At 50.3% G+C, this 12060-nt stretch overlaps 1 protein-coding gene across 1 annotated transcript in view; it reads right to left on the bottom strand.

Moving 5' to 3' along the window:
• CHD2 (chromodomain helicase DNA binding protein 2) overlaps positions 1 to 12060 on the bottom strand; it is a 112767-nt gene that overhangs the window by 78011 nt on the left and 22696 nt on the right. The window contains 2 exon segments of the mRNA XM_015414497.1: positions 35 to 154; positions 2227 to 2285. Coding sequence (XP_015269983.1) covers positions 35 to 154; positions 2227 to 2285 — 179 coding nt within the window.

Genomic DNA, 12060 nt, shown 5'->3' with positions numbered 1-12060 from the left:
CCGAAGCGAGAGAACGACTCCGAGCCCTCCTCACCTCCTCAAGTTGGGCCTGCGGGCTCTCAGCGTCTTCTGCTCCGGCTCGCTCTCTGCACTGGTGCCTTGGTCCTGTTCGTCCTCCCCATCCTCGCCGGAGCCCTCCCGCCTCCATCTCTCTCTAGACGGAAAAGGGAAGCGGCAGAAGGGGCGTCAGCGTTCACACGGGGCTTCCCCCCCCCCCGCAACCCAGAACTTCGACGGGCAGGTCACCCCCTGAGTTGAGGCTGGTCATGGTCAGTGTTCCCTCTAAGCTGAGTTAGTGTGAGCGAGCTCACAGTGTTTTAGCCTCCGGCTCACACATTTTTGCCTCAGCTCAGGAAGGAGGGCTCCGTGGCAAACCAATTGATGCAGTAGCCAAATCGCTCGCTCACAACTTTAACGCCAGTAGCTCACAAAGTAGAAGTTTTGCTCAGAAGACTCCACAGCTTAGAGGGAACATTGATCATGGCGGCGCAGCTGCCGATGAAGGGCTTCTTTGCCAGAAACGGGGAAGGAGAGCAAGAGAACCAGATGCCCAGGAGCTTGGGTGGGGCCAACAGGGCTAAGTTGAAGGGCTCGTCAGATCCATGACCAGCCCAAGCGCTGAGTTTGCGTCAAGAGCTGTCGAGTCACAGCTAACCACTGGGGGGGGAGGCCCATCGCCAGGAGTGTTTTGTTCGGTGGGGCATTTAAATTTTTAAGGGGGCAGCTTAATGACAGATAATTACATTAATCTGAATGCCTGACTTTAAAGGGGGAGGCTCCAGGTGTATTGAAGTGCCCTTCTTGAGTGCCCTTCTAAACTTTCTTGCCCCGTGAAAGGGAACCCAGCAGGCACTGAAATGCCTTCTGCGCGATCTTCTCCCAGGTCTCACGATGCCCCCCCAAGGATTCCGCAATGGGAGGGAGAGGGAAGTCTGAAGCCAAGCCACAGTGCCAGTGCCTGCGGGGGTCTCTCCTAAAATATAAGGTTTTTACACACACACACCCCAAAAAAAATACCCCCAAAAATATAAGGTTTCTGGCATGGCTATTTGTGAGGGGGCAAGGCTTTTAATTAGGGGGGCAGAGCCCCAGAATGCCCCGCTGTGGCTGTGGGCCTGCCTTGGGGGGGGGGGTGTTTCTCAAGGCATGAGACTGACAAGAGCTGGTTTGCCGTGGCCTTCCTCTGAATAGCAACCACGGGCGTACTTGGCCGTTTCCCATCCAAGTCCTAAGCAGGGGCGATCCTACTTAGCTCCGGAGACTGAATGTGACCAGGCTGGCCGGGGTCATCCAGCGCAGGGCAGCCCAAGCTAGAGAGAGTTATGTTTCTTTTCTTTATTTAAATTCTGTTTTTTTCCTACTGCACTTTCTGAAAAATATATTTGTATTATCATTTCATTTTATTCGCAGAATGCAAACGTATTCTGCGACAACATTACATTACATTTGCGATTAATATACCGCATCCGTGAGGCTCAGAGCGGTTTACAGACACAATTTTATCTAAGCTAGGGGTACAATGGTGAGGGGAGGGTATTTTCCTAACTAGGCACCTAACAGCAGGATTACCTATTGTACTTCTTTTGTATCCCCACCACCACCACCCCCGTAAGCCGCTTTGGGAGCCTTTGGGGATTGAAGCAAGGAACAGATATTCAAGGAAAGTAACGGAGGACGAGAGGGTCCGTGCTCCATTTAGTCGCTGGGCAAAAGAAGAGGCTGAATATGTGCTGAGAGCGGCTCTTGTTCAAACGCCCTCCTTGCCTCAACTATGAAAAATATGGGATCTCTGCTGCCCTCTTTGCCTCCAGCCAGGCTAGAGAGGGGAGGAAGATGGCAGTGAGTAAAAAAATTAAAAGTGGATCCCGTGTTGCAGGCATGAAACAGTGTGGGGTACTGTCCGACTCCGATCTAGGAGAGCGAGGTTCAAATCTCCGTTCTGCCGTGGAAGCCTGCTAGGCGACCCGGGGCCACTCACACAATCTCCGCCTGACCTACTTCACAGGGTTGTTGTGAGGAGGAAATGGAGGCAAGAATGTAGGCTGTTTTGGGTCCCCAGTAGGGTATAAATGAAGTGAATAATAATAACGAGGTTCAACATGGGACTCACTTCTGATGCGGGACATTTCAAGCGTTCACAGATAACAGGAGACCTTTCTAAAATCCACCCAGGTCGCCTCGGAAATAACACACAGACCTCGAAGGACTCCCCCAGCACAGACTTACGTTTTCTTCACCTGCTTTTGGCTTCTTCTTTTGGGGCTCTCACTCTCAGACTCACTTGCCTTGAATCAAAGAGAAAAGGACAATCAAGGAGACTGGCTGAGGACGGCAGGCTTCTCTGCTCGCCACAGCCAAACGCACGGGCCTTTCCGTTTGAATCGGGAAAGTGCATGGCCGAAGCAGTGGGACTCCGCTCAGTTTCGCCTTGCCAAGACTAACCACTGAAGCTCCTTTAATGCCGGGTTCCAGCAACAGAAGTAAAGCAGGACGCACACGGGCGGTTCTGAACCCACAAACACACAGGCTCCACAATGGCACAGGGACCGTAATGATATAAGGACCCAGGAAAAAATGTACGCAGATGTACACTTATGCGTTCCTTGCTGGGAACCTCTGCCTCACCCCTCTGCATAACGGGCCCCACAGGTTACTGATGGAGTACTCAAAGTCTTCTTCAACATGGCAGACAGTTCCTGCTGGGCTGTCTCCTGGTCAGAAAAATGGCACAGAGGGAGAGCCACAGGCCCCTCTCGTGGTGGGCCGTAGTCCCAATTCAATTCAGGAGGCCCACACACCTGGGAACTGGGCAACTTGCAAGGGCACATCTGCCCAGCAGTTCCCAGGGCAGACCTGGACTCTAACCAAATACTGTATTGTTGTCGAAGGCTTTCACGGTCGGAGTTCATTCGTTGTTGTGGATTTTCCGGGCTGTGTGGCCGTGGTCTTGGCATTGTAGGACCTGACGTCTCGCCAGCAGCTGTGATGGGCATCCTCAGAGGTATGACACAGAAAGATGGAGTACTCTCTGTGTCAAAGTGAGAAGGAAAATGGTAGGCAGCAATGTTCCCTCTAAGCTGTGAAGTCTTGTGAGCAAAAATTCAATTTCGTGAGCTACTGGCATTAAAGTTGTGAGTGAGTGATATAAACTAGTTTGCTCTGGAGCCATCCTTCCTGAGCTAAGACAAAAATGTGTGAGCCGGAGGCTAAAAAACTTTGAGCTAGCTCACCTTAACTCAGCTTAGAGGGAACAGTGGTAGGTAGGTACTTTATATCTACTCAGGAAAGTGGGGAACTCCTACAAGATGACTCGGCCCCAACCCACCTTCCTGAGTAGATATAAATTATCTGCCTACCATTTTTCTTCTCACGTTGACACAGAGAGAAGAAGAGGAGGAGGAGGAGATTGGATTTATACCCCAACCTTCACTACCCAAAGGTGTCTCAGAGCGGCTTACAAACTCCTGTCCCTTCCCCTCCCCACAACAGACACCCTGTGAGGCAGGTGGGGCTGAGAGAGCTCTTGACAGAAACTGCTCTTTTCCAAGGACAGCTCTTATCAGAACTACGGCTTGCCCAAGGTCATCCAGCAGGTGGCAAGTGGAGGAGTGGGGAATCAAACCCGGTTCTCCCAGATTAGAGTCCGCGCACTTAACCACGACACCAAACTGGCTCTCCATCTTTCTGTGTTCTACCTCTGAGGATGCCCGTCACAGCGGCTGGCGAAACGTCAGGTCCTACAACGCCAAGACCACGGCCACACAGCCCGGAAAATCCACAACAACTGTGTATTGTGTTGTTAACTTGTTAGACCCTCTGAGGAAAGGGGATCTGGAAAGAAAGGGGACGAGAGAGTTGTGTGACCCCACAACTCCAGAGAAAAGGATTTCCCCCCCCCCTCACCTGGAAGGAAGGGGCAAAAAAATCAACAGGCATCTTCAGCACAGACCAAGACCCCAGACCGGAAAAAGCTGCTCAAGACTGATGCAAATGGCTCACGGGTCCATTGTCATCCCTGTGGGAAGCTGATCACCTGGCTGCCCTGCCCCTTCCGGGGCAGATGAGATCCATCGTTTTTACACACTCCCCTGGGTCTCAAAGGCAGCTTGCCACAGAGTGTCATGGGGCGAAGTGGCAGATGACTCTCTGCAAGGCTATTTTTGGGCAGGCACGCACAGGAACGGAGTTCCGGCTGGCTCCCGAGTTGGCCACGCCCAGCAGGAACGCATTAGCATAACAGGCCACACCCAACAGCAGAAACTCATTAGGATTGGCTACATTCGGGGTGTGTGGCCTAACATGCAAAGGAGTCCCTGCTACAAAAAAAGGCCCTGGGTTTTGAGAACAAACAAGGTAAACAGAATAAGAAGGGAAAGGTGGGTGTGGCTGGATGAGCACACTTCTGCGAACATGTGGGTGCGGCCTAATGTGCTAATAAACTGTGGTGTCAGGGGTGTGGCCTATTATGCTAATGAGTTCCTGCTGGGCTTTTTCTACAAAAAAAGCCCTCTCTGGAGAGAAAGACATTCCCCCCCCCCTCCAAATGCCAATCATTTGCTCTCCCTCCCATCAGGGTAATGAATGAGTATGTGTTTTATGTAGTTTTAAATTTTTATGGCTATGCCAATTAGGTACATTGTACCGCTTTGTTAGACGCCCTGAGCCCGTTCGCAGGATGGGCGGGGTATAAATATAATAAATAAATAAACAATAAATAGAAGCAAGTGGGTTAAAAAAAAGTACACACACACACACAGAGGGGAAGATCAGACATAATCCACCAGCGATTCTCCTCTGTGAGCCTTGCCAAAATTAAGCTTTGTGTTCTACGGGGAAAGGGGCCCGGATTCCTCAGGGCGTAGGTGGAACGCAGAAGCCATCTTGGCCTGGGGTCTGTTGGAAGGGGGGGCAGAAAAATGCCAAGTTTCAAGGGCTGCAGTGTTCCCTCTAAGCTGAGTTAGTGTGAGCTAGCTCACGTTTTTTGAGCCTCCGGCTCACGCATTTCTGCCTTCGCTCAGGAAGGAGGGCTCCAGAGCAAACCAATTTATGCAGCAGCCAAATCACCTGCTCACCACTTTAATGCCAGTAGCTCACAAAGTAGAATTCTTTGCTCACAAGACTCCATAGCTTAGAGGGAACATTGGTTGCAAGGTTGGAAGGAATATTTGGGTGTAGGGGGAGGGTGGAACTGTCAGGAGTCATCGGGGCATCCTCACGTTGCCTCCCGGATTCTGAAAAAAGAGCTCTTCACCCACCACAAAAAAGTCCCCCGTTTGTAGCATACAGTGCTGCTGTAGGGGGATCCACCTTTGTACAAGCTCTCCTGATTCACGACCACGGCTGCTGACTCCAGGTTAGGAAACTGCCGGAGATTTGGGGGAGGAGCCTGTGGAAAGCAGGGTTTGAGGAGGAGAGGGACCTCAGCGGGGTATAATGCTACAGAGTCCGCACACACCCCGAGCAGTCATTTCATCCATTGGAATGGATCTTACGGAATCTGGAGATCAGCCGTAACTCCAAGAGACCTCCAGGCCCCACCTGGAGGCTGAATTCCAAAAACGACATCCGTGACAAAAATAACGAAGAGTCAATAAAGATAAGCTGCAGAAACATTTACTGTCGTAATTCTGTAGAAATGTCTTTCTGTTATCGCTCACATGCAACGAATACTGCGCAATGTAAACAATTCGTTTCACAATGTTTGCTTTATCTGAGCGTCTAGCAATCCCAATTCTTATCCATTACTACTTATCAGCATTCCATGTTGACTCTCGAATAACAGAACCCAAGGTCTACACCGACTTATCTTCATTGACTCTTTGTTATTTTTGTCCTGGATGTTGTTTTTGGAATTCCACTTCCTCATTGGTGTCCGATAGTAGCCCTGACACCCGGGCTCGCACATTTAGCAGTTCCATATCTTTAAGTAAAGGGGTGACTAAATTAGCCCGCAACTCATCGACTATAGGGCACTCCATAATCATATGTTCAATGGTTTCGATTGTATGATATGAGCATCTGCACGTTCTATTAAAGTATGATACTTTATTATATCTGCCCTCCAAAACTGCCGAGGGAAAACTTGCCAAAGTAAAAGCTTTGTAAAAGTAAAAAACTTGCCAAAGTAAAAGCTCTTCTTAGTTTTGGGACTGTCAATTGATAAAAATATTTCAGCAGTTGCATCGGGAGGGCAATTCCCAAATGAAGCGTCAAACATACCCTGCACGCCCTGATAGACGTACTTGTAACATCCAATTTCCTTACAGATTTTTACATTTGTCTTCTAATGTCTTTCGTTTCTGTATTTTTAATCATATCATTTGTTCTTCCTAGCTATTTCATTTTCTTTTCCAGGCAGCCCCACTCACCACACCCACAGGCAGCTGCGTAAACATGCGTACACACAACATTGCACGCACAGGTCTGTTATCTTCATGGGCACACACCCCCACCCCAAAACTGCAGCTCTCATATCCACAACAACTATTCATCATGAAGCCTCAGCATTGCACTGGTGACGCGCATCAGTCACACCCTCGGACGGGCTCTGCTGCATCTTTCGTTAGGAAATCCACTATCCCTGTGTTGCTTTGCTGGATTTCCTGGGCCACAGAGAGCTCGAAAGCGGGGCAAAAGCTACACGGGTCGCACCTGAGGCCTTGAGAGCTGTTACTTCCCAGTTTCTCTTGCCCATTCAGAAGTACAAGTAAGCAGATCTATGGAAATAGCAGAGACACAGGGAAGATGGCAGACCTGAGGGTGGAGAGGGGTGGAGTGGCAATTAAAACCGCTGGGGAAATTGGTGGGGCCAATGGCCTGAGTCAAAGATCTAGTCAAATTTATTCATACGGTTCGTGACCAGCACAAGGTCAGTTACAGCAATGTACATGAATCTTATAAGTTTTATGGAAATACACGGTATTTAAAATGACTGAACGGCCTATGCATTCTTAAAATCACAGAACAGATTGACCAAAACATCTACATTTTATAGAGTTGCCAAGTTGGATCGGCGCTGGAGTGGGGGACTCCAGCGCTGCTCCGGGAGTGCGCGTGCATGCGCAAAGCACACGTGCGCCGCAACCACGTCACCCGGAAGTGATGCAACCACGCCGGGCACGCTGGGGGTGGGGCCACAACCATCTGAGGGAAAACCATAGTTTTCCCTCGGATGACCGTGGCCCCGCCCCCAGAGTGCCTGGCGTGGTCGTGTCACTTCCGGGTGATGTCCACATCACGTGCTTTGGGGGTGGGGTTCCCCCCAGGGCCCGATCCGCCTGTGGCGAGGAACGGGCCTCTGGGGCCCGTTTCCCTGCCCCCCGGAGGGACTTGGCAAAGCCTAACATTTTATGATTCACAGCCACATTCTGTGTTAATTCCCTGCGAATTCTGCACGAGGCGGCAAGAAATCTGGCACAGGGGGAGTGTGAGCTGAGGATCTGTAAGGAACTTCCTCGTAATTTCCGATTCAGAGCAGGCAGAACCACCTCCCAAGCAAGGATGCAATAATCTCCGTGCGGATTTCCTGGTACAAACGGCAGTGAGGCAAGATATGCTCATCTGTCTCAACCTTCCCTGCTCCACATGGGCAAACCCTCTCTGCTAATGGCATCTTCCTATATCGTCCCCTCCACTACCGCAGAGGGGAGTATATTCCATCTAGCCATAGAGTAAGCCCTGCGGTGAGACGGGATCTCTAACAGCGATAAGTAGGCTGCCGAAATTACCAACGTATCCAGTGTTCTTTGACGCCAATGGCCTCAGTTGTTGTGTCTCCCCCCAGGGCTGCCAAGCCGCAGCGGGGGATCTGTATGTCTTCACAGGATACGCGTTGCACCGTCGTCGCCAGGATGTGACGCTACACGTCGCTCTGGCAACGGGACTCCAAACAGCCCCGTTGCCAGAGCGACACGTAGCGTCACATCCTGGCGCTGGCGACGGCGGTGTGACGCGTAGCGCTGTCCCCCGCGGCAGGGATCCTGTGAAGACATACGGATCCCCCGCCGCGGCTTGGCAGCCCTAGTCCCCCCCCCCAACGGGGCCACCCCGGCCGTCAGTGAGGTTGTACTCGGCTCACACATGTTGTACACACTGCTTATGGAACCGGTACTCTGCCACTGGCTAACAGTCAGTTTACCTTAGTAGGTGCTCTTAACGCTTCCATGGTGCATATGTTAAGTGCCTTTGATGATTCTAATCACAGTGACTGAAATCAATCAGGAACATCTATTCAGATATTCACTTTGGTTCATTGCTTAAAGGCATTCTGGGTAAAATACCAAATGCCGACAGGCAATCACACCACAGTGACCTTGCTTGTTCTCGCCAATCGTAACTGCGCATGCTCTTGACGCCAGTTTGCTTGTGTTAGATGGAGAACACTGCACGATGTACTAATATCTGTTACAATTAGATACTTTTTAGAATTTCACAGCCTAGGAAGAAGAAAGCCTATTGTTTAGCTGGGAGAGGTACAGTTTTGCCTGAGAAAATCCAGCCTACAGGTTCGAGCCCAATCAGAATGGTGTGACGGATATGTGACTAACTGTGATGGAACCAATAATTGTGATTTATTTCTAAGTGTCATAGGGGGTATAAAACCCTATGCCTCCCATTGTGACCTTAGGGAGAGCTGTAGGGTCCGAAATCTTATTGGATCTGCACCTCCCTCCTTTGTTGATCAATAAAAGTACAAGATCTGATTCTCCTCTACAAGACTGCCGTGTGCTTTCTCAAATTGGGCCGGGGGAGCACAACCCTTGACGGAGTTTCTGTCTTACACACAGGACAGCCCCACGCAAACACGGCAACACACATGCTCGGGGGGGGGGGCTCTTCCAGGGCTGTTTGACCTCCCGGTCCCCCCCCCCCGAGGGTGGAAGGTTGCCAAGCTTTTCTCTAGCCCTTCTAACGCTTCAGGACAGGAGAAGTCCGGATTAGGCCTCTGTCGAGGAGCCCTGTCAGGCCATACTTGCCAAAGAGGCACCGTGGTGCAGTAGGGTCGCCAGATCCAGGTTGGGAAATATCTGGAGATTTTGGGGATGGAGGCAGACAGGGGCTCCAGTGGGGTCTAACGCCACGGAGTCCACCGTCCAAAGCAGCCATTTTCTCCTGGGGAGCTTATCTCTTGCCTTCTGAAGACCAGCGGTCACCGCGGGAGGTCTCCAGCCACCACCTGGAGGCTGGCGAGCCTATGGTGTAGCGATTACGGAGCTGGACTAGGATGTTGGAGACCCGGGTTCGAGCTTGGCTGGGTGACCCTGAACCAGCTCTCGTTTCCCAGCCTGACCTATTTCACGAGGCTGTTCGGAGGGGGGTAAAGCGGAGGACAGCAGAGCCGCCCTGGCGCTCCTTGGCAGAAGGACGAGATAAAAATGTTCTTGGCAGACAGGCACGACTCCGTATTCAAATGTCTTGGCTTAAAACATGGCGTGCCTTTGGAAGTTGCTCAAAATCCTTCCTCAGTCATCGGCCCATTCAGAGTCTTTCATTCCAGAAACGTCTCTGGTTTTAGACTCGGGGCCAAACTACACAGTACGGGAGTCCCCTAAAGATGGCTCGGTTGAAGCAATGAAGCAGGGTACTCCTTACTGTGGCAGGGGAATCAATTCGGATTAGGACCACTACAGAGCTCCTGCCCAGGCCTTGTAGCTACTGTGGGACTTATGGGGGGGGCTTTGCCCCCTTTCTTAAAGGCACAGCCCCACAAGAATTTCTCCTAAAAATGCTTTTTTCAATTACTTTTAAATATTTTTTAAAGGTGTGCGCTCCTTTAAGCAGAGTGGGGTGCTGCAGTTGACTAATTCCCGCACTGAGCAAGGGGGTTGGAGTAGGTGACCTCTAGGGTCCCTTCTAACTCTGTGTCAAGAGACTGGTCTCCTTTCAACGTGTTTTTTCTGCCTAAGTGTCAGCTTCCTTGACTCTAGAAGTCATCACCCCCACCCGCCGGCTTGTTCTCAGAATTTTTGATGAGTTTGGCAGAAGTGATGGACTTGCAGCAGCTGAGAACTGCCACGTGAAGCGGTTGCCAGCTTGCAATTCAGAGATCTATCGTGGTCACAGCTTTCTATTTGGCTCAATGGCTTTTCTTTCTGCACCGAGAACTTCAGCCCCGCCAGGAAAAAAAATTGCCCCACAAGCCTCAAAATCCTGGCTACAGGCCTGTTCCTGCCTCTCCCCCATGCCATTTTTCTGAAACCAAAAGGCACTAGAGAGGGCATATGGGCAAATAATGCTCCCCCGGTGACATTTTAGGTTGGAAAACGCAGTACAGAGGGGGACACAGAAGCCCCTTTTCCCAGTGCTCTTGGGCCCCGCAGTGCAGTTAAGAGGAGTTCCCCCAGGTGGGAACTCACTGCTTCAAAATGGTGACTCTGGGGCTGATGTTTCGTCAAGTCCAGCTCTCAGGGCAGAACTGTCTATAATTTAAAAATAATTTATTCTAAAAAGCAAAACATACAAGGACAAGTGGGATTTTTCAACCAGCTAGGTTAAGGCAAAACATTTCCCTCCAGAAAAAAATATGCCTCTAAGTCACAGGATTCTGTTATTATTAACTCATGGCTGCAGCCAGACATAGGACCAGTGTTCCCCCTAAGCTGAGTTAGTGTGAGCACAGTTTTTTAGCCTCCAGCTCGCATTTTTGTCTTCGCTCAGGAAGGGATGGCTCCAGAGCCAACTAATTCATGCAGTAGCCAAACTGCTCACTCACAACTTTAACGCCAGTAGCTCACAAAGTAGAATTTTTTGCTCACAAGACTCCACAGCTTAGAGGGAGCATTGCATAGAACTGAAGAAAAATGCAGCAAAAAAGGCAGGCACATATAGGGATGAGCCATGAAGTGGGGTACACAGAAGCTTCTGGGTTCAATTGCTAGCCTCGCCCATTAAAGTGTCTCAGTAGCAGATCTCAGGAAAGACGTGACCCTAGAGAACTGCTGCCAGCCACAGCAAGCAATACTGAGCTCACCGGGCCAGAGACCAGACTCAGTAAGCAGCATTACATGTTCAACAGAATTTTGCATCCACTTCCTTTCACTGATCTTTTAAAAACCCTGCTGATGCCAAATGGGTCTCCTGCACTGTCTTCCTTTTCACATTGTTGTGCCGTTGCTTGGATATTGTGGCACTGTCATTTCCGAAAACAGAAACCAATCTTTTTTTGGTGTTTACAATATTGTGTGGTAAAGCAAAGTTTACTGTTAATCTTCTTTTTTTTACCAAAATCATAGTTTGTAATGAAGCCGAAAGAGAGTATGGGAGAAGGAAATAATAATAATAATAAAAATAAAGAGGCCAACATTTGCAAAACCACGTAATATTGTAAAACGAAAAAAAGACAGGACTTACCTTAGCCCCTAGAGGACACTCTGATCTGCAGCTGAGAGCTGGAGTGGGTGTGACCAGCAAAGTGCATGCTGGGCCATCGTGACAGAGAGTGGTGGGGCCAGCCAGACTGGACTTGGCAGAACTTGGAAAAAGGAGAATAAAAGCTGCTGTCAATAGCACAAAATGGCCCTTCTGAAACTTCTTGTTTCCATTGTTGGGGAGGGGGGGGAGGCTGCATTCAGGGCATTGCATGGAAGGGGGGCAGTGTGGCGAAAGCAGGACGACCACACTCTGCATTCCTGGGCAAGTCCGAGGGGGCAAGAGGCACCCAGTGCTGGACGATGTGTCTAGCTGCAGGTGTCCTGGCTGGGTTCGGCAGGCCGCCTCCCTTCCTAGTCACAGGGTAGCAACAGAACTGCAATCCAGGACAGGGGGTCACAGCGCATCATGGGAAAAGATGGCGGTGGGGAGCAGCAGTCCAATTACAAGGCATTGGGGGAAATAGAAGAGCTGGACTGGGAGGGGCTGTTGGCAGGAACAGGTCGGGAATGTGTCTTTCCACCAATTTTCGAAGTGGGACACAGAATATTGATGTTTCATCTCTGCTTGTCTTTAAAGGTTCTACTCCCCCCCCATTTCTAGACTGCTGGGTGGCAACAATCTATAGCTAACAGACCTTTTAGGAAGGAAGGAAGGAAGGAAGGAAGGAAGGAAGGAAGGAAGGAAGGAAGG

The sequence above is a fragment of the Gekko japonicus genome, unplaced genomic scaffold (genome assembly GCF_001447785.1).
Source record: "Gekko japonicus isolate JY-2015 unplaced genomic scaffold, Gekko_japonicus_V1.1 scaffold324, whole genome shotgun sequence".
In the NCBI taxonomy this organism is placed as follows: Eukaryota; Metazoa; Chordata; class Lepidosauria; order Squamata; family Gekkonidae; genus Gekko; species Gekko japonicus.
Note: the sequence above shows the minus strand (reverse complement) of the source record. Positions and strands in the feature narration are given on the sequence as shown.